The sequence below is a fragment of the Argiope bruennichi genome, chromosome 2, assembly GCF_947563725.1.
Source record: "Argiope bruennichi chromosome 2, qqArgBrue1.1, whole genome shotgun sequence".
In the NCBI taxonomy this organism is placed as follows: Eukaryota; Metazoa; Arthropoda; class Arachnida; order Araneae; family Araneidae; genus Argiope; species Argiope bruennichi.
In genome coordinates, this window is record NC_079152.1 from 104,131,121 (window position 1) to 104,157,034 (window position 25,914).

At 31.6% G+C, this 25,914-nt stretch overlaps 1 protein-coding gene across 6 annotated transcripts in view; it reads right to left on the reverse strand.

Moving 5' to 3' along the window:
• The window catches only part of LOC129954388 (transducin-like enhancer protein 4), a 118,817-nt gene that overhangs the window by 50,197 nt on the left and 42,706 nt on the right, over positions 1 to 25,914 (reverse strand). For all 6 annotated transcript variants that reach the window (XM_056068140.1, XM_056068143.1, XM_056068142.1 and 3 more), the window contains exons 3-6: positions 20,756 to 20,819; positions 20,500 to 20,544; positions 2,343 to 2,405; positions 1,107 to 1,181 (exon numbers count right to left, since the gene is read on the reverse strand). In XM_056068140.1, coding sequence (XP_055924115.1) covers positions 1,107 to 1,181; positions 2,343 to 2,405; positions 20,500 to 20,544; positions 20,756 to 20,819 — 247 coding nt within the window. The remainder of the gene's footprint in view (positions 1 to 1,106; positions 1,182 to 2,342; positions 2,406 to 20,499; positions 20,545 to 20,755; positions 20,820 to 25,914) is intronic.

The following is a 25,914-nucleotide window of genomic DNA, read 5'->3' on the forward strand; positions in this document are numbered from 1 at the left end:
TACCAAACGTCTATCTGGGACGGATTCCGATGAAAAATATTTCTCAGCCATCAAAATCTCATGTCAAACCGATGTGGATTAAAATGTCCATCACTTCTATATTTAATATTTTCTATATTAGCAGAGTATTAAAATTTTCAAAAGTTTAGGTTTTCTAAAATATTCAGAGATTGAGAGTATGACGTATCCGGGAATAACTCTCTGAATAAAAATACAGTACAATCTCGAGTATCCGGTTCGCGACTATCCGGCTTGGTTTTTCAAAAACTAAAAACTGTAAATTTTCACTCTTATCTTAAGGTTATCTTTTGTCATCTGTGTATCGTTTATCAGTGAAAAATAAAGTCAGTTTGAGTCAATTTTCTTAAGAACTAGGTCTAACTTATGTTTATGTTTCCTGCTTTATAGCATTTATGTTAAGATGTGAACAGTTTATAACAGTTGAGTTTTTTATAAGAAGCGGAAAAATACATATAACAGTGAGCCTTGGTATAATATAACAGTGAACCTTGGTATAAAAACTTTGTCTTCTGGTATTGGTGAGCAAAGAAATGAGTTTATAGAATTCCGGCTTTTTTTATTATTTAACCTGCTCTTCCGCCACATAAGGCCGGATACTCGGGAGTGTAATGTAGTATTATGGTTAAAAATAAAAAGAAGATATTCGATGAGATTAATTTGTTTCACAAAGATTATAATTAAAATAGTACTTAATATTCAAGGAGAGAAAATTAACAATAAGTAATTTTTAAAAAATGAATTGTTAAATTCTAAATACTTGAATGCCAGACGACTGTTCGGTAAATTGTATGGTTTGGTAAATTGTTCCTATTTTAATCCAAATACATTTCGTTAAACGATTCAAAGCATTTAAAAAAATAATGTAGAACTAAAATTAAAATAATAAAATAGTCTATATTATGGTGTTCCACATTCCTTAAATATGTAATCATGTGCGTGATTTTTTTAAGAAAAATTCTTTTGCAATGATTTACAAATAACATTACGTTAAAAAAAATATCAACAAGAAATATTCTATCGATATATATTTTTTTTAATTATCTATTTCCTCAAAAGTTACCAAATATATTTAAATATCTACTCACCCCAATAATGGAATTCAGTTCTGTCATGGTAACTTGTTTCGCCCTCTCTACCGCAGCTGCCACCTGCTGCTGGTGCTGAAAGGAATAATTCGAAAGTTAATTCAGCAATCAAAGACAAATAGTTCATGCAAAGTGCTCGCTAATGATAATGATAATTGAAAGTTGATTTATTTCTAGATAATAAATCATTTCTTTGGCTTGACGGCTTAGGTCCATATCAGTGCATATAAAATTGAAAAATAAAAGTAACAACGTAATTTAAATAAACCTAAAATCTGTTATTTGAGGGAAAAGCAGTAATCTTGAGGGGGAGGGGATGTCTAACAAGAAAGATGTTCATCAATTCAATATATGAAAATTTTAAATTTGATAGTAAATACTATCTTATGTGGGAGAATCAATTGCATATTATAATACCGTTGTTGTGTTTTTATTTAATATTCATTTATTTTATATATATACACACACACACACACATATATATATATATATATATATATATATATATATATATATATATATATATATATATATATATATATATATATATATATTAATTCATTCGTAAAACATTTGTTTATTACTAAAGTGAGGTTAAAAGAAATTTTTTTAAAAAACTCTGAATAAATATCCATATTATATATATATATATATAAACGTGCTGTTGCAATTTTCAAATTTTCATGTGAGAACAATTTTATTTGACGAATCGAGTTTTTGAGACCAAAAATTGAATATTTAAATCATTATTCCTTCCATGAAATGCATTGATAAATCGAAATATCAAAATTATTTTGAAAAAAAAAAGGGATTAAACTTTGCGCCATGATCATTCGACAAAGACGTTTTTAATAAAACTGTTAAGATTGTTTTGATTCAAACACTACTCTGAAACGTTCTAGATGGTCCCGATCAGAAAAAAAAAATTATAGTTAATTATTATGGATTAAAAAATTATGAATTAAAAATTATTAAATCCTATAATTTATGAGTTCCAACAAATCATACTCATTGTTTTCCAGCCTTCGCATTTTAAAGCTTCAAAAATCCCTCACCAATACAACATCATGGTCTGAGGAAGCTAAATACCCCGTTATACTTTAGCCCCGTGTGATACTTTGTGGTGCACGGGGGATTCATAAATGTTCAATAAAAAAAAAAAAAAAAAAAAAATACAACATCATGTTTTCACGTGATAATAAAAAAAATATATAAAATAATAATAATAATACTTACCTCTTGAGATAGGAACGGTAAAATTTGTGCTATGATGGCATTTAACCTTTTGGCGATTTCAGTCTGAAAAAAATATATAAATAAATAAAGAATTTTAATATCAAATAGATTTCGTTATTTTTTGAAACAGAAATTGCAACAATTTTTTAAGGCAATGCAGCATCAACAAGAACATTTAATTTTCGAAGAGAATGCCTGAAATCAAGCCGACCTTGTCCATAAAAGACAAAACCACTATCATTTCCAGCCATGCTTCATAGCTTATTTTTCATTACTGCAAGTGGGAGGTAGATAAATCAAGTAATGCGTACAACCTCATGGAAGAAGGAACAAACTACTGATGGATTGGAAAGTGATGCGGCTCATAAACGTGAAGGGAAAAGAAATCATTGGCGATTACGCATCACTGGTATAAATCTTCTTTTTAAAGAAAAAGAAAATAAGAAGAAATCTTATCTTGCTTTTATAGAATCGCTCTCTCCTTTTATTAATTAGAGTAATTCCTATTCAAGAACTCGCCATCTCATATTTTATAGTTTCAATCAAAATGTGGGCGTTCACTTGAGATTTGTTTTAACGCTTCCTTTGAAATTCGCCACTTTGAATTAAAAAAATAAATAATAGAAAGCAATATAATTCTACCTAAAAAATAATGAAACGAATTTTAATGTTCAATACTTTTATCAAAAATAATGATAAAGCTATACATCCAGATTTAGATTATAGTGGTTGCGATTATCGGCAATTCTATTTCAATACTAGAGAAAAATAATTCATTTTACGGCATTTTTAAAAATTCAAAATTCCTCATATGGTATAGAACACACAAAATAAAACATTATTTTGTCATTTATCAATGGCCATCTGAATTTTTTTAAATACTTAAAGTAAAAAATAATTAATGACGTTCCATTAAAAAGGAATTGGAATAATTTCTGAATTCATGGACCATTCCAGGTTTAGCAACGCTCAATAATAATATGCTACAATAATAATTTGAATCGAATCATATGATGCTTTTGGTAATAGAGAATTGCCATGGCTGATTGGAAATCGTAATTTTATCTTTTTCTCTTTCTCTCCATTAATTAAGGTAAGATGTCAATTATTAAGAAGAGTTTGAAAAGTTCTTTGTTAGAATCATGATCAGATAGATGTAATGAACCATGCCATTTTGAACTTTTTAGTTTTAGAAAGAAATTTTAAGCATTTTGGGTTTGGCACGTTCTAAAGTGAGCGTGAGAAAATAAGGCCCCGCGCAGTTCAGAAATTAAAGAGAATCTGGCGTTTAAGAGAATAGAAAATAATTACTTTTAAAGGGAGGATAAAATTATTACATGTATCAAGAAAAGGTTTAAAATAAAATGGCAGTTTATAGAAATTTATTTATTATCATTTGTCACATAGGGATAAATATTTAAATACTTTAAGCATGAAAGCATTTAAATATTTGTTTCAATACATTATTGAATATACATAAATATTTAAATATTTTATAGAAACTTAAATATTTTTTGTCGTTATTATCAAAACGCATATTAATAACTCGGTTAAATTCACTTTTTAAATCGGCAGTCTTCCTTCCAATTATAATAAAATCCATTTAACCCTCCCTTGCATGATGATGGAAATTTCTATCGTAACATTTAGTGAACAAAAAATTGTACTCAAAACAAGTGTACTTTAAATTGATTGTTGCTGGCAACATTTCCACGGCTATTGCGTAATAAGAAAACTTGCTGTCAAAAAAAAAAAAAAAAAAAATCAAATGTCACAATTATTATAGCAGGGTTCAACTTGTTATTCCGCTATTTGTTGTGGTTGGAAAAAACGTGTGTTTTCTTGAACATTTTTTATAACTAATCTGAGATCTATTTTTGCTAATAAAAGCGATGATGAGTGGAGAAATTTAGAAGGGAGAGACATTGAAGATTTTTTACTGAGTTTAACATGCAAATTTGCATGATAAATGGATTAATGATTTGCATGATAAATGGATTTTTAATTATTTTATATTATACATTTATACTAGGATTTTTTTTAAAGATTTTTCCTTTAATCTAGAGTCTGAATTATATCACCCTGATTTATTTCACAAAAAAAGAAGAAAAATCATGCAAAGAAGAGTTAATACATTTTAAGAAATAAGATGCAATCAGATTACATAGGTTTTAAAAAGCATCTAACAAAATATCCCACCGCGAAATAATTCCATCCAAGTAATATGTCCATTTCAGCATCTTGCATTCATTTAAATTTCCGACTCCTAAACAGAACAATGACATCTAAACCTGCCCAAAGCACCTAACATGCGAGAAGCACAATGTAGGCACGACACCAAAGGTCAATTAAGGAAAGCGGCAAAAATCAGCACCAACGAACAACAACGGCTAAGGAATTGTTCTCATTCCAGCGACAAAAATTCCCCGGTGGTGTTACCATCGCCAAGACAGCAACACAAAAGGTTCCACACGAACAGAAGTGTCACGCACCGTGCCCTCCACAACAGAAGCGGATGATCTCGCCGCGTCACGCGAGAGCGACCAACGCTAACGAGACCTCATGTAGCAAATCTACTACCCTCCCTCACCCCTTTCTTCTCCCCATCCACCCCCACAGCAGCGGCGGCCGACCGTGAAAAAGGGGGTCTCGTCAACGGAACGGACAATAATTTGTAATCTCACCTCGCACTTTACCTAGAAGCTTGATAAAAATTTCAGACATCATAATAGACAATGCATATTATTACGCAAACGGCCGAACGAGGAGGAAATCGTTCGAAGAGAAGGGGGTAAAGTACAAATTGTCTTCTTCGGCGGACAATGGCCTCAGGCACGAATGCGCAAAAAAATATCGAACTTTATGTTCTGATGAGGGAAAAAAAAAAAAAATCTTGCAGCTGTTTCACCATTTGTGTTTTAAATTCTCCTAGGTCCTAAAATTTATATGTTATCTCCATTATAAAACTTTCATGTCTAACAAAATAAGCAATTTATTTACAAAATGCAAATTCTTCACACTTTGTTGCGACAGAATTATAAATAACAAGCAAAAACAATAACTACTTCTAAAAACCTTTCAGCATTTATCATCAAGTTACATAACAAATGTTATCGTTTAGTTTAAACAATAAACGCATGGTATCGCACTGTAGTGATATGTTTATCTTTCAATGTTAGTAAAAATGAATATGAAATTTCGGCTAAATATAAACGGAAAGAAATAGATACTGTTAATAAAACAATTATAAAAATGTTTCGAAATATCTTTATGAGTGGTGATGTCCGTTACTTTAAAATTAAAAAAGAAAAGAAAAATCCAATGATCAAATAATTATCGTTATAAATGAAACACAAACACAACTTGGATCGCAAATCAAGGCGTTTATAAAATACAATATTCTCATTCCCCTGCTCTCATATAAATGAATTTTTCCCTTTCCTAGGAGTAAAAGAATATCTAATCATTCAATCAATCGACACAAAACAAAGCATTTTTCTAGGAGAGTTCTCATGGGATCGCAACAATATGCCTCTCCGCGTGATTTCCGGCACGTGGGTGGAACAAAGGCACCGCACTCTGGACTTCTCCCCTTCATTATAGCGATGACCCCTCGCATGGTAAAAGGTGAGCCGACACTGGTGACGTCAGGTCTCTCCAGAAACCCCAGCGCAAATTGCACATGAATTTTCATTAAAGGGTGGGAGTAGCTGGAGCATTTAGAATGTGGGCTAGAAAGATGGGCGGATCATTGTTGATCACTGCACCGACCATCCTTTTTGAATCATATCTTTTTATTCGCTGCTTGCTCAGAATAAGGATGGCTGGTATGTTTTGAGGCAATTAGCAGGATAAAAAAAAAAAAAAAAAAAGGAAAAGCGACTTCTGCGGTGTCACCAGTGATAATGATCAGGTCATGCCAACCGAAAAGGAAGGGGGTGAGGTCTAAAATAGACAGGACGTCAACCGTGACAGCAATACATAATGTTTTCATCAGTTATGAAAATAAAAAAAGAAAGAAAAAGAAGAAAAGGGGAGGAAAAAAGAAAGAAAACATGATGACGTGATTCTAAAACGCTGATGGACGGGGTAGGGGGATAGTTTACCAAGTAGGAAATATAAGTCTTAAAAAATGGCAATTTTCACATACTTTAGTTCACAATGTAAACTAGTATTCATTTTTTTAACTAAACATTTATTTTCACAGTTACATGACTCACTTTCAGGTGAGCTTCCCGCCTCCATTCTTCTCACATGCTTTCTAGATTTAAACATGAGAAATATCAACTCTGAAAACACGTCTTTAAGATTAGAAATTAATCACGAACATATATCTAAGAACCTGAAGATCAAACTTTTACAATAAACACAAAAGAAAAAGGGGGAAAAGAAAAAATGATGACACGATTCTTAAGCGCTGATGAGAGGTAGAAAAAAAATCGCTTACGAAGTAAGAAATATAGTTCTTAAAAAGTTGCAATTTTCGCATACTTTAGTTCACAAATTGAACTAATATTTGTATTTAACTAAAGATTTAATTATAAAATAGATTCCACGCTCAAGTGAGTTTCCCATCTCCATTCTCCTTGCATGCTTTCTAGATTTTAAAATGAGACGTGTCAGCTCTGGAAACATGTTCTTACGATTGGAAACTACCCAAGAACATACGTCAAAGAACTAGAAGATTAAACTTTTACAATAAACACAAAACTAAAAGAAAGAGGAAATTAATAATGAAGTGCTATATTGGACTCGAAGTAATTTCATTTACGTCTATATTATTTTAGTTTTTAACATTTCTTCATATCTGAAACTCGTTAAATAATTTTGATTCTACAGCATCTAAAACTAATTTAAATTTAGGGTAATAATCAGAGATAGGGGGGGGGGAGGAATCACAATTTGTTGAAAGGTTAGTATGTCTATTCCAAAACTAATTTAAAATTTGCATGATCATTCAAATTATTTTTACCTTTCGCATTTCTAAAAATAAAAATCGACCTATTTTTCTATCTAGCTGAAGTAAGAAACATTAGAAAATTTTGTTTTTTTAATAGGGAGAAAATCAAATATCATGAATACTTATTTAATAACTCTTATGAACTACATAAAGGAAAGTTAAATTATGGCACATAAACAATTCACTCTTCTTTTGAAAAACAGAATAGCATTATTCACGATAAATTAGTTTTAAAAATTTGATTTTGCCTTTCATTACACTACTGAGAGGTTTAAAAGAAGTTTCCAATAAAAAGCACATGATTTACACATCAAAACAAGTTAACAAGAAGCATGAATAAAAAAAAAACATTCAGCAACTTAAACAATTTCAAAGTAATTAATTAAAAAGTACATTATAAAAATTAAGATCTCCCTCTAAAGATATCATATTAGTTAAACAAAACAAGCATTTTAAAAATCCATTAACATAATAATCATATTGGAATTATTAAGTTCGGTGCATCTGCTTATTATTCTATGACCGTTTTGTTAACTTCTAACCGCATGATTAAAAAGGGAAAGAGGAGAGAAAATAAGACTTAATGTTCCCATGACATGACGTCAAAGAAAATGAAGCACTTGATGGTTAAAAACTTAGACGTCGCGTGATAAAGAAATAAATCGATAAATTTAATGACCGACCTTCAATAATGAGATTTAATTTGAAATAACAAGCGCAACAATCGCAGAAACAACATACAACTGTCATCCTGAATGGCTGATATCAAAAGGTTCAATCAGTTGCGCTTTTCTTTATACAATGCGACAAACCTGAACCCTCGGCAGGCTTCTGCTGCTTTTAAACGAAGAGAGACTTTAATTAAGATACAGAGACAGTGAAGCAAGTGAATTAGTGTTCGTGTAATGAGAATTTCCGCTCGACTTCATGAAAAGGCGCTAATACAATCAGTGAGGAATAGATTCAAAAGAGTTATCAAGATGAATGTCATCAGCCATCAAAAAAAGCAACAGTGTTAGCTGTTTTCTTTTCTATTCCTTCTAGAAAGTAGCAATTGGAAATTTTGTTGATTACCATTGCATTTGACGTCGGAATTTCAAAAAGAACCCCCCCCCCTTTTTTTTTTCTTTTTGACCATTTAAAAAGAAATATCGGTTCCCAAGAGAGTGTCTATGCGATATCCTGACATAGGGATTTTTATAAAGTTTTTTTTATTATTATTATTACTTAAGATGCTTTTCTACAGATGTGTGTGTGTGTGAGCGTGGGCTTCAGCCCAATATATGTAGTACCACGAATTAAATATTTAACCAAATGCAGGAGGGGGAAAGAAACAATTCTATAAAACTATAACCTTTTGATATGGCCAGCAAGAAAACCTACTCCATAATTAAACCTTTTTAAGACTTTCTTTAAAAAATAGAATTTAAAATAAGTAAATACAAGGTGGTATACAAAATATACAAAAGTAAAATATTACTGCTTGATATTTAAACCTTCATATGAAATTTTCAAACTGCCTTTATATTTTGAATCTTAAATATACATGGCTTGCCGTCTTATAACTGGCTGGACTCGGCCAGTTATAAGACGACAAGTAGGCAGCATCCATGCTTGACTATAAATTGCCGTTTTGGCGTCCATGAATTTTTCTTTTTTATTGTGTATCGTATTAAAATGATGGATATTTACACAAAGAAACATGATAAATTTAAAAAAAAAAAAAGGTCAATATACCTAAACTTGGAAAACTATAAAAAAGAAATGGGAAATGGGGGGGGGGGAAGAAGAAGAATAGCAACTTTGCATTACAAAGAGCAAAAAATGTCGGAATTAATCTACGATAGATAATGAATTTAATCAAGCCAAAAAAACCGCCAAATTTTACAAACGCATGCGCAGTAAGAAAAATACAATACAGCGACTTGTAGTAGTCCCGTCGGGACAATTACTTGCCATCGACCGAACAGCATTTCTCAGCCTTTCTACGCATGCGCTGCCTACTAGTCTTATAACTGGCCGAGTGTAAACCCGGCATTAGAATCATTATTTTCAAAATTTATTTAGTCAATAATTTCAAAATTTTATAGCCTAAAAATTCTAAACAAAAGATAGCACGAAATATTATATAGCATAAGATAACACGAAATATTATATATAAACATATTTGCACTCCTATCGTATGCCATCTAATATTAATTATATTTATTTACTCCTACGTAATCATAGCTATTAAAATGAGCCGAATTTTCGAAGAGATTATATTTTGAATTCTAAAACGGCTCGAAAATCGTTTTATAAAAACTCTATAAACATAATTTCCAATCTTTCAATGGAGGCCAGTGGAATCCTAGGATAACATAAATGCTTAAAAAGTTTATACTACGCTCATTCTCACTCAATGCATTTAATTTCAGCGGAATTTAGATTATAATGTCTTTTAAAAGTTTTCTGTATGAAAACTTACTGCATTAAATGAGTAACTAGCTTTCCATGCTAAACATGATACATTTTTCAATTGCAATTTCAAAGAATTTTCAAAGCATTTGGCACATTAATAATCAAATTATAAAAGAAATGATGATGAAAAATTAAGCAAAAAGAAAAAGATATTAAGCGTGAAAACTGAGGACAAACACCAATAAAATACAAGCATAAAAATCCAAAAAACTTGAAGACAAATATCCTAACAGTAAAATGAGACATCATAAAGGTCGTATTTTAAAATACGACAAGAAGCATTATCATTCAAAACTATAAAAACAAAAACTCTTGAAAAAAAAATATAAATAGTTAAGGAAACTACAAGACAAGAAAGATTGCATTTTGAAACATTTCGCTCATAAAACAACTCATCCGTAACCTGCCAACCGAAGAGCCCCAGCTCTTTAGCCGGCATTTCTTACTACTGAATGTTTAACTCCGTTTTAACTTGCGTAATGCATTTATTTTTTAAAAAGACAAACCCAGTAAGAATTATACAGCGGAAATCGTGCGCCTACAGCAATCTTGAGCAAACATTTGCAGTTTGGGAAAAAATTGCATGAACAAGAATCAACTAGTCAGTTTTCAAGTTGGCGTGACAGATTACAGCAGGTGGACGCGAAATGAATCATAAAATATCTATTTAGCAAACAGACCTCTCGCAGGTCTTGCGTGCTCGTATATTAAAACATTAACTTCTATGGCTACTAGAGGACACGTCAATAAAAAAATTACAATCTCTTCCCAGGCAACAACGTCACGCAGGCACCGGCGAAATACATCAAATATTTGACACTTTTTGATTGCCCAACTGAAGGTCGTTCTGGATATTTGGATTTGTGACTAAGATTACGATTGGTCCAGGCGGATTGGTGACACTATGATTTCAAGAACAAGCCTTAGGTAATCTTTATTGATAATGGAGATGAGATAATATTCAGATTTCACTGAATATTTTATATCTTTTACATCAACCAAAAGCCGCTTTTGTGTATTACCACAAAGTTATTTTTGCTAATGGTATAGTAGATATTTGAATTTGTGACAATGATTACAATCAGTTTATACGGAGAAATAACAATTTGATTCTAAGAATGAAAAAGAAACGATATGTAAACTTTTAAAAATAAGATTATTGATGGATTTCAGAATAATTGGAGTACCAAGCATTTTAAGTGTGTGAGTGAATTATTTTGATAGAACGATAAAATTCAGAAGTTTAAATATTAAGATTTCCAACTACGGCATATTACTTTTAATAATAACGGAGGGTACCAAGTTCGTTTCTCACTAAAAAGTATATATAAATTAGAAAAAGTAGCAAAAGAATTACGGCCCCTTAAAAAGTTATAATAAAAGATTTTTTAAAAAATATCTATTTTTTTAAAATCGCACAGACGGTCAATAATTAATTTACCAACCATTTCATTTCGTTTGAAGCCACAAATGTATTTATTTTTTAGCGCGCGCCAAACAAATATTCAGCAGCTTTCCCAATTCTTTGTTTCTTCTCACAACTTATTAAAAAATTTCAATAAACTATGCCTGCTTATTGAGCAAAGAAAGAACCAACACGAAATAAAGCCGACGACACAGCTTAATCAAGTTCAACGTCATTTAAACATTAAACATTTATTTGCTTTAGACGGTTTTGATAAGACCGGCGAAGAAATAAAGCAAAAAGTAATCAATAAAACCGAAGTCTATCAACTATTTATCTGTGGCTCTGAGATATCTTTTTTTCCTGTAGTTGTTAATTGCCGTCAGATCGATGAAGGTGGTGGAGGAAGGGAGGCGAAATGATGATGATCGATATGAAGAGGGAGATCATTTTTCTGGAAATGATGACTGATCGGAAAGATGGAAAGTTGATGATGATCTACTCAAGACCCTACAGTAGCAAAAACAAACGCTATCTTAACTCAGCGATTACGGAATGAAACACTACGCGAGATAAGTGGTGTGATGATATATACCATCAAAGAGAGGTTAAAAATTTATCGGGAAACTTTTTATCTTTTCTTCTTTCAATTAGCAATAAAAGTATTCTATCTCAACAGATGAAATTACACAAGAAACTATGCTTTGATAGCAGCTTTGTAAATTTGGTTACAAAAAGAAAAATTGATATATTAAAGCAAAGACTGCCACAAAAGAACAGTATTCTGCCCTCATCATTGGATTGGTATTACATATACGCAGATCTAAGGTTATAATGTACAGAATAAAATCCAAATGCATCTATCTCCATTAGTAAAGTTCTTAAAATGGATTAAGGATTCGACGTATCCTTAATGTCCCCATTATTTTATCCTAATTTGTTCCGTAAAATTCTAGCACTTCAATAAGAAAATATAAAAAGATTAATAACAAAATAAACGATATAGCGTTTTTAGAAGGACAATATAAAATAATCAACAACAATCGAGCTTAAAACAGCCGTTATCTGCTATACGCGAAATGTAATGTATGGTTTTCAGATAAGGCTCCATAAAAACAAAGTTTTCCACAATGATGAAATTGTTGAAACTAGCAGTAAAATGGTATCAGAATAAAGATTACAAAATTTAAATGATCACAGTTCAACAATTCACACTGACAAACCATTCCATGTCATATAGAAAAGAACTACAAATCAATTCTGAAGGTCAATGAGAATAAATCCACTTCATTATGGGAAAACCCGATATTATTAACTTTACAAAACGGCTCCCTAATTCTAAATAATGACATCGTGAAATAATACGGAAAATCCAACACCTTTCGGTCCTACTTGATACAAATGACTACAATAATTGCAACTCACACGCGAGTACAAAATGTAATAATGAAAAATGAATATCTCCCAACAGTCCATAAAATATTAACATATTACTAGCTACAGAAGACGTTGCCCTACAAGACCAGATTGAATAAAATCCATCCCATTTCGAGGCAAAGATCATGATTTCCAAACCTTTCCTTCGGAGCCATCTCAACAGACCAAAGGAGATGTATTTAAATTGAAGAAAAAAGAACCTTTCTGTGGGTGTAGGCAGTCACTAAAAGGCCAGGGCCATTCCCTAAACCTAACCAATGATGCCAGAAAACGACAGGGGAAATCTAGTTTCTACTCGAGGGATGGCCTCCGAGATGGATAGTGTGTTGAGTAAAATGGAGCGCGTGCTCTCAAGGGGAAGTTGGCGAGGCGAAGTGTTTTCCGAGTAAACCTCTCGAGACCGCCGACACACACACTTTCGGTCAATATTGATCGGCAGCCAGGAAAGCTTTCACAAACACATTCCTCCATGGCTCACACGGAAAAGATGGATCTGGAATCCCGAATGTCAAATATCGACTACCGAATGGGAGGCACAATGACAACAAGAGTTCGCTCTCCAAGCACCTATTTGAAGGAAATATACAATGACCAAGCCCGTGGAGAGAATGCTTTTCACGGGATGTTTCGTTTCAATATGGAATATAAAATTATGGTAATACTGGAAGTATGGTAAAAATAGCGAAGAATAGGAAAGAGCACGAATTATGTTTCGGTACAAGTATGTATAGTTGCAGAATCGGTAGCATACAATATGCCATGCATGCAAAATGCTACATGAGTCAGCCTGTCAGACAAAGATTCGTTTACTTTATTTAAATTAACGGCGACACATGGCTGAAACGAAATGAAAATAAAAATTATAACGGCATGATAAGCATTTTAAGACAAGAAGAGCAAACCGTACACAAACGAAATACAGAAATAGTACTCATTATAAGTTGCAGAGAGAATGTTATTATTCTACCACTCAGGAAATTTCTTAATTTCTGATCACATACAAAAATGAGGGTCACAGTCAAAAAATAACAGTTTCAATTTATTTCAAATTTTATCAATTAGTTCAATTTTACTAATACTAACTGAATACAAAGACATTTTTGAAGTAAATAATTCAATTTCAATTATTCTAAGGTATTTCTTAGCGGTAATTTTAGGTACAGAAGTTTTGCCCCATTCTCCATAATAAAGGGATTAAATTTGAGAAGAGACGTGTCTTTCTGCACTAACTAAATATGAGATGTGTATTTCTTAAAGCATCCAAATTTACTAGAAACGAATTAAAAAGCTTCAAATGAATTCTAACAGCGGACGGCTATTCTTCCAATAATATAAATTTACAAGAAAATAATCACCATGTCATTTTTATTATGTGTTTAAATTCATTGTTGAAAATCAATAATTAGTCCTTAAGGATATTTAGAACTTGTCAAATACGCGTTAAAGTTGTAGAAATTTCAACAATCGTTCCAATTGGAAACTAAATTGGATTCAACAATTATACATTAAACTCCACCAGTTTACAATCTCTCGTCTAGCTGAAGCATATTCTACTTGCGAATGCCCGAATTTCTATAATATCTAAACAAATCAATGAAATTCCGCTGAGAAAAGGCCATCAGACACAAAATAAAAACAAAATCCACTAAGACTACGGCAACAATAATTCACATCGACGTACTCAAAATATCGAAACAAATTAAATCAAGGAACTAACACAGCCATCTCTGCTACTCGACGAGACAGTCAGCTGGTACTAAATCGCCAGAGCTCTTTCGCCAAGTGGGCACTCCGGGGCTGCCGATGGACATCCCAACCCGACGTCCATTCTCCTTTGGTCAATCGATAAATACCACGAGGAGAAGCGGCGAAATGTTTGTCGGCCATTGATTACCCACTTTAATCAGGTTGTCTTCATGTCCGAGGGGGTGACGTCATGTTCGGCGAGCGGGGTGGTCACTTGCCGCCGCAGAGCAAATATGGAACCGGGGCGGTCCATTAATTAAGCCCCGGCTCTCACCCCGCAGCTCCATGTCCCAGTCTGTTTGCGAGCCTTTCTCCCCTTCGGCGCAATATTGACACGGGGGAGGAGGGCGCAAAGGACGCAAATTCCAATGTTTGTCCGAGGGCTGTATTTGTGGAATGGCTGAGCTGACCCAATAATACGGGGCGCGCACACCGGAGCAGTCCTAATGAAAATTCAATCCGTCCATGGAATCGGACACGGAGATGGGGTTTTAAAAGCTTTAAACTAGGAACGATTCGAGTAGCAGAGCGATTCCGGATTCGTTTTTCGTTAAATAATTAAAAGCAGGAATACTGACTGGTACTGAATAAAGTATCGCGAGTTTAGATTAAAGTGCGAGGTTGACAGCCGAGTTGAGGTTTCAAACATATATAATTAAACAACAAGTTGCATTTAATTTTCAGTCAAAAGCGGAGGTGAAATTTTAACGGCTGGAAACGGAACTGCGGTGAACTGCATGAAGGAGAAATTAATGCTTAAAATTAACGTAAATAGAAGATGAAAATTTATGCTGCATGGCTTTATTGCATTATTCTATGAAAGAAAATCTAATTTTAAATGCATTTCAAATTCACACAGATTTTATTTAGAAAAGCTTTTAAAAGGTATGAAAGAGCTAGGTCTATAAATTTCTAAAAATTAAAGTTTTTCTATCAAGAATGTTCCATAAAAACCAGAAATAAAATCTAGCAATTCTAAAATGTAAATGTGCGAGACAAACTTTTAACGTTATAATAATACACTTCATTTGCTGGATAATTTAATAGAAATTAGAAATTATCTAAAGATTATTTTACTAAATATGATATGTTGTAAACATTGTGCAACTCTCATAAGTGGGTGAAATGAACTGCATTTGGATCAAAACCAAGTACACAAAATAACAGATTTGAGAACTAAAAAAAAACATTTCAACAGTAAATAGTATCAAGTACAAATGATATATCAACTCGAATAAATGATGTTTATTTTTAAAGTATCTTAGGGGGGAAAAAAGAGGGAAAGATATTAGTGTTTGCACCATTACTTACTGAGACTGCGAGTTTGTGGTTTTTACCGCCAAATTTTCGCATCGCCACAGTTCTACGCTCATGAATGATGTAAGAAGTCGGAGAAAATATTTTAAGCGTTAACTTTCTCGGGAAAGAGGGGGAAAAAAGAGAGACGAGCAATCTTGCATCAAAAGCCAGTTGTATAATCAAAATAAAGAATCAAGTTCTCACAAGAGCATATAGTTTTGTAAGGAGTTGAAAGGTGCTTTGAAAGGTGATATGTAATTTCAATTAATAAATATAACATATTTTGCCTGAAAATTGAAATAGGATAATGGAAGTTAAAATTATTTGGAGTGATAAAATTCTTATCGCTATCATTCATGTCAAATGTTAATTACCCAACACACACATTTTGAATCATGGGATGATATAGTAAGCTCTCTAATTGCTAAGCTAACCGAATTAACATAAAATCAACTCTGTCAACACTAAAAGGCCCCAAACGCCCGTTCTATGAAATTACGACAGGTGCCAGACGAGTTTGGGATTACTGCGAAATTCTTCTCTTATCGTTAAAAGGTGACTAATTGAATACTCTTGACATTTGTTTTGTTTATTTCAGATATGCTCATTCTGGTGAGTTTAGGAGACAGGGAGTTTTTTTAAGAACCCTCAAAAGATGCCTGAGCTTATATTTGCTTAATAGCCATCAGGTAATTGGGGTCCTCTTTTGCATATCAACCCTTAAGAACACAGCCTTTATAGCTCAGATTATGTGGTTTTTGAAGGGATGTAGGCTTATCTTTAAAAGGTGAATTCGAGCATTTCAGTATTCTGTAATATCCGAACTCGAGTATGAATTTAGAAATGAGAAATTAAGGTATAGTTAAAATAAGTTAACATACCAAGTTTTATTTATTTATTTATTTATTATTATTATTGAGTTGGTTCCAGTAGTGTTACGAAGAGGAGATATATAAGAATTCTTAAAGAATGTCGTGAACAAAAACGTTATTGTGTTTCAAAAGTAAGGATATGAGGAGTCCAAAACATAATATCGTGGCCTCGGTGTGATTTGCATTTGATAATTCAATGATGACAAGGGGTTAAAAAAATAATACTAAGCTCTGGCATCATTTAATTTTGCAATGCCACTGATTGATTCATTACTTCATGGCACAAAAGCTAATTTAATCATGTTGTGCTTAAGTATAAATGGAAAAATTATTAACTATTACTTTAATTTACATACTGGCTGAAATAAGACATCTTATGGTAATAATAACCTAAATTGCAAAAAATCCAAATTAGAATCATACAAATGAAAAATCAACAATGATAAGGTGCTTACACTAAATGGCTCATTCAGTATTTTAACGATATAAAAAAATGCAGCTAATTCAAAAGACGCGACAATCATACGAAAAACGCAATTCCGCATAATACTTAAAAGAAGTATTAATCACCAAATATAGCTAATTGTTTTTAAACTTTTAAAACAATTCCTTGATCGTTATCCCCTGTAAGAAACAGGCAAAACATTCGAATTTATATGAGGAAACTGGAATTTAAACGGATGTAAATGATTAAGCATGCATGAAATTATCTGCTTTTTTTAATCTCCTTATGACACTGACAATGAAAGAAATCTATTCTTCATTTAAACAAACATTGCTAAACGACTTTTGGTGGTGAGAGAAGGGGAGATTCACACAGAAAATCCACGAAAACTAGAGTCATGACAAAACAATTTGAAAAGAAAATTCTTCCAGGTTTCTGCTTGTTTTTCTATTCCATTAACATTCGTGCATGACGATTTAATTAAATTTCACAAAGCACAATTTCCTTTTATAAAGAGCGATTGAGATGCTTTCATTTGGTTTCCTAGCTTCGGGCACATAAAATCCAATTTCAGTTTTGTATGAAAGGTTCACTCTTCTTTCTAGCTCTACTGTTTTTCGAAAAATTAAAAAAAGAAAAGAAAGAGAAAAAAAAAGGTGAATGCTTCAGCAGTAATTATGTTGGGTCGGATTTCCATCAAAAACAAGAAGTAAGAGAATTTGTAAAATATCTTGCAAATGATGCCGAAATATTAAATTTATTAAATATATTTCGCGAAAATTGAAATTTTACGAATTCTAACACGTAATGCGGTTTTATATATTTCCGTTTCTGCAGCTTCGGTTTATCATAAATAAAAACTGATGTGAATTATCGTATAGAATAAAAGAAAGTAATTACGTGAAGGGGGCGGGGATTATACTTCAACAAAATATCTCAAAAAGGATCCTAAACTGCATAAAAACTTAATTTTCCTGTTTAAGGAAAAAAAAAAAAAAAAAAAAAAAATACTCCAAGCAAGTTAATTACCTGGAATCTACATTTATATCTACATGAGAAACAAACCAATCAGGAAATTACGATAATTTTGGTTACTTCAAAAAGCATTATTACTTATCTTAATTCGGAGTACCAATATGTAAGATTTAAAAGAAAAATATCTAATAAAAAATGTAATGAAAAGGCAATTTTAACGAAAAACAGAAAAATAAAATTGAAATATAAAATCACAAAGTTAGGCTAAAAAAGAAACATAACTTAAAAAAAAAAAACGAATTCTAAAAATGTTAAAAATGTTCACAATGTGTTAAAAAAATTGTCCAAAAATTATCATTATTAATTACACAAATATAAAACTTTGAAATAAATGGCAGCATATGAGAAAACGATTATCAAAATAATAATAATAATAATAAAGAATTATTATTTCTAAATTCTTATTCATATATAATTTCAAATGGGCAGGCTTTTTAATTAAAAATAACTCTTTTTAATCAGAATGGAAATTAAACGTCAAATTCTCATGACGACATATGTTCGTTATATGCATAACTGCGCATGTTACCTAACGTAAAGATGCAAGATTTCTTCCTTACATTAAAATTTGTGCGTTATAAATTCATAACGCATTATCTATATTCATATAATTATTTTTAGAAAAATAATGATAGCACCTTGTTTGTCATCGACATTTCCTGCGTTCGCTAAGTCACACTTTGAAATCTTAAAAATAGCTTCTTACAGCAAAATTCGTAATTTTATAATTCCCTCTTTTCCACTAGCAGCCCACGGCAGAAAAGGACTGTTCGTGCCCGCGGCACGATTATAAGGCCTGATGAGCAGGGATGAAAAAAACTATTTTATTCATTTAGAAATGTCATTGACTTTTACTGTTATTACTGCTACTCTACTACCACTACAAATGATACAACTGGGATTGAGTTTCGCCATCTACATTTTTTAGAACGATTATGAGTTCAGACAGTAACGTTCCTATGAAAAAATGTACGCAGAAAATGTTGGCAATGGTAGAAGTTTAGTTTCGGAAACGTTACGTTTTGTCGCTAATCGAGAACTATTTAGCGACAACTATTGACATTTTTGAATCTTAATCAGAAAATAAAGACAATACATAAGGTGGAACCTTGTTGACTCAAATTTCTATACAATTTCAAAGGAAGATTTTGACATCCCTAAGGATTTAATGAACATCAAATCATCGAACAAATATCTAGATTGTTTGCCACTAGGAAACGCAGCCCCTTGAAAATTAAAGAAATCGAAACGAAAAAAAAAAAAAAAAGTTTCAAAGGATAGCAAATGTAAACAGAATAAGCAACAAAAAAGGCCCTATAAGAACTGTGTAAATGCAACCAGCTAATTATTGATTTTCGCAACACGCAAATTAAAAGCAGAATAAAGAAGACAATGAACACAGCTTCTAATGTATTTTATATGCTCTGTTATTATTATTAAAAATAAATACTAATGCAAAGTTATGAATAAGGAAAGAAAATTGAAATACTTTGTTGTTACTTGAATTATACTCAACAATTGAAATTTTGAATTTTCTCTTTCAAATGAAATCACTTATATTTTGATTCTATTACAATTATGTGTAGGAATTTTATAATACTGAATTCACATGACTTCCTAAATATTTAATATGAATCATGATCCAAATAAATTTTAGGTAAATATCAAAATCAAAAATAGAAGCATTTAAAATTATTTTAATAAGAAACGTTACTTCAAATGCCACTACATGATATGTGTTAGATGTTTGTTCTTACACATAATGAAATCCCAGCTGCGGGAAATACATTGATTCGATTATGCTGCTGAAAAATGAAGACAAGCCAGGCCAAACTGGCCTTCCAATTGGCTAACCGAACTCTTTTCCGCTATATTTACAGGCAGGTGGGGCTGGGAGAGATCTAATATTGATCAAGAGGCAGCGTTTGCCTTGAAGCTCCGATGACTCGTCGTAAAGGTTCAAGAGAGTAATTATTTCTACACCGGGGTGATTGAGAATGTCGATTCCGTTTGCCCAAGGATTAAGGCCAAAGCATGGGTCACAAGAGCGGTTTCTCTCTCTCTCTCTTCTAGAGTTCTTTCTTTCCCCCCCCCCCATCCGCGGACGCCTGCTGTTTCTTTTCCACGCTTGTGTAAATGGATTGCTTGGGATTTGGGGTTATAATCTGTCTTTTTAGTACCGGACGCAGAAAGTAAATAGACCACGGTGCTAACCGCTAAAGATGATTCCAGAGTCAACACGAAAAGAGATCCCCTCGTCAGTTTTGAATGTTTTTCGTCGATGATGTGCAGAAATTGGAAACTTTTTTATATATATAGCGAGCAAATAGCTTCATTATTCCAGAAGATTTCCAGCATAACATAGTTTTTTTTTTGTATTTATTTTTAACTTTAAAAATCTAAAAAAAAAAAAAAAAAAAAAAAAGTCATGGAAACGATACATTTGCGGCTTCTGATAACAAAGCCACTGATTTAAAAATTATTTTTTATGAGCTTACCTGTTTGTGCATTTCTACATTGAGACCATAGGACATTTCATAATACTAAAAAAAAGAAGACAAAATAAACAAAAATGAAATTTTCATATTAGGATAAAATTAAATACAATTTTATTCATTATAAGAGCTAATTTTACATATTTACTGCATGCAAAACTCAATACTTTTAGAAATATTGTAAGTATTTTTATGCGTTAATTTTTTTTTAAGGAATAACTCAGTTAATAGGAAATGTAGATGAATATAAAATAATTACCATCACATAATGCCTCTGCATTTCTGTTTTTTCACTTGCTAATTTTTCACACTCTAATTTTAAACTGGAAAGGAAATAAAAATAACAATTATTAATCATTGTATTTATAGAATAAAACAGCAAAACAGATATTTCATATCCAGTAAGATAAAAATTGCTTTAATACAGAATTTACAATCAGAACTATAGGTACAATACAGAATTTATTAAACTTAATACAAATAAAAGTCATTGTGTATGGGTAAATGTGCATGCATACTCCACAGCTCCCCCTACACAACAGAGCCGATTTCAACAAAATTTTGCATATTTTTTCTTAAGACAAAAAAAAAAAAAAAGAAAGAAAAAAGAAAGAAAGAAAGAATACCGCATTTTTTTCAAAATGCAAAAATTCATTAAATATTCAATTAATTAAAAATTAACTGTGATGCTAACATTTTTTTTTCCCCCTGCAACAGTAATTTCTAAGCAAATTATTTTCCAAGAAATGTTTCAATATTTCTTAAAATTCAAAATTTTACTTTTCCAGAGATACAAAATTCCTTTTCATGTCATTTTTCTTCAATTTTAATTCATTCTTTTTAAAATTTCACGCAGATGATTTTGAAATACAGTTACAATAAAAGGTTTTTTTTTTTTTTTTTTTTTTTGAAATTTTTGTTTTATATCTTTTGGAAATTTTTTATTATTATCCTTATTTTAAATAAATTATTTAACGGTATCTAAAGGAAGCGAAAGAAAGAACTAATATACCATTTATTTTCAAAAGATTACTAGCACCTAGGTGCAAAGGGCAGCCAGTTAGGGATTGAGTTATAACAAAAAATTAACATTAATTGTAATAATTTATACAAAATTAATTTTTACATCAACTAGTAACAACATCAAACAAAAGCCATAGAAATAATAAAAATGTATTGATCTTTTCTTTCAAAACCAGTTTTAGTTTTTTTAATTTATACCACACTAGGTCTAGCATTTTCAATTACCATTGTTAGTTTGACTATGCATAACTGTGTATAATATAAACAGTTATGCACAGTCAAACTAATGACTGTATAACTGTTTATATTATCCACAGTTGACAATATAATAACATTTTAAATCAAATTCAAAATTTTGTTTGAAATTCTAAAACAGAATTCAGTTCGAGATAAAGAGCAAGTTGCTTGATTTAAACCCAAGCAAGACTGGCTCATGTTATTTCCATGAAATTAAGAGAAATATTTTTATTACATAAGCTTTTTAACTAATGCATTAATGCATTGCATTATTTTAAATCTATTAAGGACCCAATGCACTCTTTTATTTTTGCAGAATTTCAGACAAAGTAAATAAAACAAAAACAAAAAAAAAAAAAATGATTGAAAAAAAATTCCTCGGTAAATTGAAGTTTTCATGAAATACACCAAAATAGAACAAATGAGAAATGTACATCCGAAGCTCGCAGGGAAATAAATCTGCTTCTACATTTTGATCCTTTAATTCGCTGAAAACTAATCTTTTACATTTCATTTAACAGCAACACCTTTTTTAAGAATTAATTAAAATATAATCTATAAGAGAAAACTATCAAAAAAGTTAAAATTCCTGCCCTTTTTTGCTTCCTCATATACAAAGAGAAAACACTGCAATAGTCTAAAAGAATTAAATCTCGAAATTTTAATAAATGATCTTGTTTTACACCTCTCGAGTTCAAAAACCCTTGTTTTGGAAATTATGTCTAGCTGTGAACGTGATGATTTAAATTTGCATTGAGCTACATAGATGAAAACAAGTCATCTAATCGTCACTAAAAACTTATGGTTTTTATAAAATCATGGACAAAGATTTAATTAAGGATACCTCTCCTTGCGGATAAGAACATAGTAATTCAAAAATACAAATACCGAGGAGGAGAAAATTTCAAACACTTTATAATTAGATTTAATGATTTATATTAAACTGAAGACCAATTAGTCAACGGATCGACTATCTGTTGATCGGTATATTCACGTGCATATGGATATGGTAACTTTAAAATGTAAAGACCTACATAAATGAAATTTGGTATGAGGTCATGTAGTCAAAATAGTAAATCTGTATCAACTTTTGGATCCGATTGGTCAAAATACATTTCCAGTTTCCTTCATTATACTAAGAAGAACAAAATGCAACATATGTTACATCTCTATACACGAAAGTTGGGAAAAGGAGACACTTGTCTCGTCACTCTTCTCTCTACCCCAATCACTAATTTCGAGAGTAATAAAAATCTGAGTAATCTCGGAGATACTGATTCTCCTTTAGATTCAAAATTTTCGTGCTGGATTGATAATATATTTGTTAAGGCGTAAATACAAAATTTTAGGACACAGCATACCTTTGTTTAAATAACATTATATAGTAAAAAGAGAGAGATTCAAGTTCGCTGAATAGTCGATTCATTAAATTACAAATTAACAAACTTAAATTCATTCAAATGAATTCCACAGCTTTTATAATATATTTATTGTTAAATACGTAAAAGTTTACTCTAATAAAAAATTAATAAAAAAAAATGTTTTAACTATTATTTTTTCAGTACTTTCCTTGGTTCTTAAAAGAAAATACCGTGGACGATTTAGAATAAAAAGCAGATAAGCAAAATATATATTCATGAATGTGTGTGTGCGCTTCACTCGCGTATAAGCATAATTTTGAAACAGAAGGCAGTTTCGAAGATAGTGAAGAGACTTTGAATTTTTTAAGTTCGCTTTATTGCATCCCGGGAGGCACGAATTACGAACAAGCAGAAACGACAAACACAACACAGAACGAAACAAAACGAAATGAGGAAAAGCTGATGAAAATTTTGCCCCTATGAATATATACTGTGAGATTTTAATAAGGATTTCCATCACGTATCAATCACAGGCAAAGGAATCATAAGGATCTTTCGAAGAATTTGCTTAAGTCAGCAATATTTTATCCCTTCACTCGGAGTGTGGGAACTTTGCAGCAATTTTACAAAGCTTCTTTGAATTAATTAAATAGAAAAAGTGGAATGGGATCAGGAAATAAGAGAATCTTAGAATTAAGTTAATATGGTCTAATTTAAGACAAAACGTTGGAAATTAATTAAGTTTAAATTAGATTTTAAAATATCATTACATATATAAATTGAATACAAGTAAAATAGCATTTAATAAGAACATTATTGGCAACAAAAATAATATAATACTAAAGGACGGGGTGTATTAATTCATAATTCTAATGAAAAACTTTTTACAATAGGCTTGTAAGAAAGTGCAGATCCAAATCTTCTTTAATCATTATAATCACGTATATTAATACTTTAAATTGCAGTCTTTTTGTCGTAGTGCTTGTTTTACGACATTCTGTCACAATTTATACAGGTCAGTCTTAAGTTTGAATTGTTACTTTAAATTCACTTCAATGAAGATTAATGCTTGAGCTTATCATCAATCTTTTTTTTAAATTTAACTGTACAGAAAAAATTATTTTCGAGAGTTAACCAAAAAATGAATACGAAATAATAGATGCAAATTTCATACTTAAAAAAAGTGAAATTTGCACATATCATCAGTTGAGAAGTTGAGTATTCTAAAGGTAGGCGGGACCGATTAAGTGCTCTAGAAGCTCTTAAGCAATGCAGATTTCGGAAACCCCTTCTTTTCCAATATCGAATTTTCTACACACTCAATATTCTTTTTCATTTATCTTAATTATTTGTCTAACCAATTATATTAGCAAATTCTAATGATCTGAAAAAGCATTTAATCGCGGGTCTCCTTCACAAAGTGGGTTCCAGTATTTCTTATTTTCAAAAAAATTCAAGGTTCTAATATTAAATAATTTTAAAAAAAGCTTTTGAGCACAATCTAAATACTACTTCATTATAGAATAAAATATATCATTTTAAAGCTTTTTAAATAACATAATATAAAACTTCTGAAAAATAATAAATTACGAATATTAGATTTGAATCAGTTCGAATGCACGGCTTTTGTAAATTAAATAAAAGCCATAAAATTAATATAATCAGAAAATGTCGCCAACGAATATATCGAAATCTTGAAGCTCCTAGGCAGTCGTTTAATTTGTATATTTGATAATTTTATAGGTGGAAGTAAGTTAGCAACCTATTTAAAGAGTGAAAATGAATAAAACTCTTAAGAAAACTAGTGTGCAATTTGTTACAATGAAACTAATAATCCAAATAAACGATATATGTTCTGACAACATTTTAAATCTCTTTCCATATCAATTCTTTAATCTTGGATGTCGTCCATGAATTCTTATTCCAATTACGCTCATAGCGTGAAATAGATCCATTCATGCAATCACTCAAGCAGAGAAGAGCGAAAAATAATATAAATACCGCAATACATATATCAACGCTCAAAACATTTAGGACGTCAAAATCCGACACAATTAAACGCGTCAAGCGGCCCGGATGACCAAACAGGAAAGAATAAGCAAACGGTAATTGAAACAAACAACAACAAAAACAGAAAAAGAATAAATATAAGGGCGGGGGGAAAGGCGAAAGCGAGCAAGGTCATCCAAGCGTCAAAGCGCGTCCTGGGAGGGGAAGGCATAAAAACACGAGTAAAAATGCGTTCTTTCTCATAAAACAGAAAAGCCAGACACGGTCCGCCTGGCAGCAATATAAAATGCAGACAGCAGAGAAGGCACGTTGTTTGGGAAAAGGAACGCACGCATCGAAGCGTTTGCGTTTCTGTATTGGTAACGTGAAAGATTTCGCAAAACGCAATTTACCGTGAAACAGAAAGCGACGAACAAAAACAACGGATAGAATCCCAGGGCGGGGAGAGGGGGGATGAAGCGGTCACACGTGAGAGAGAGAGACCGGTGCGCCCCTTTCTCCTGATTGAGAAAGATTTTTCTCCTTTTTTTTTTCTGGGATAAAAAAAAAATAGAACGAGAAAAAGACTATTTTCCCGGCGGTTGTAAACGACCAGGATAAAAATAAAAGATGGGAATATATCTATAAATGTTGCGAGGGTAGGGACGAGACGGATGGTTTAGGAAGATAAAAAAAAAAAAAAAGTTTTAAAAAATAAAACCAATCGTACGTTGAGATTTAACGACGGGTTCGTCAGGTTCTGAAGTTGGAATATTTTTTTTCCCCCTCCTTTCTCATCCAATCGAAT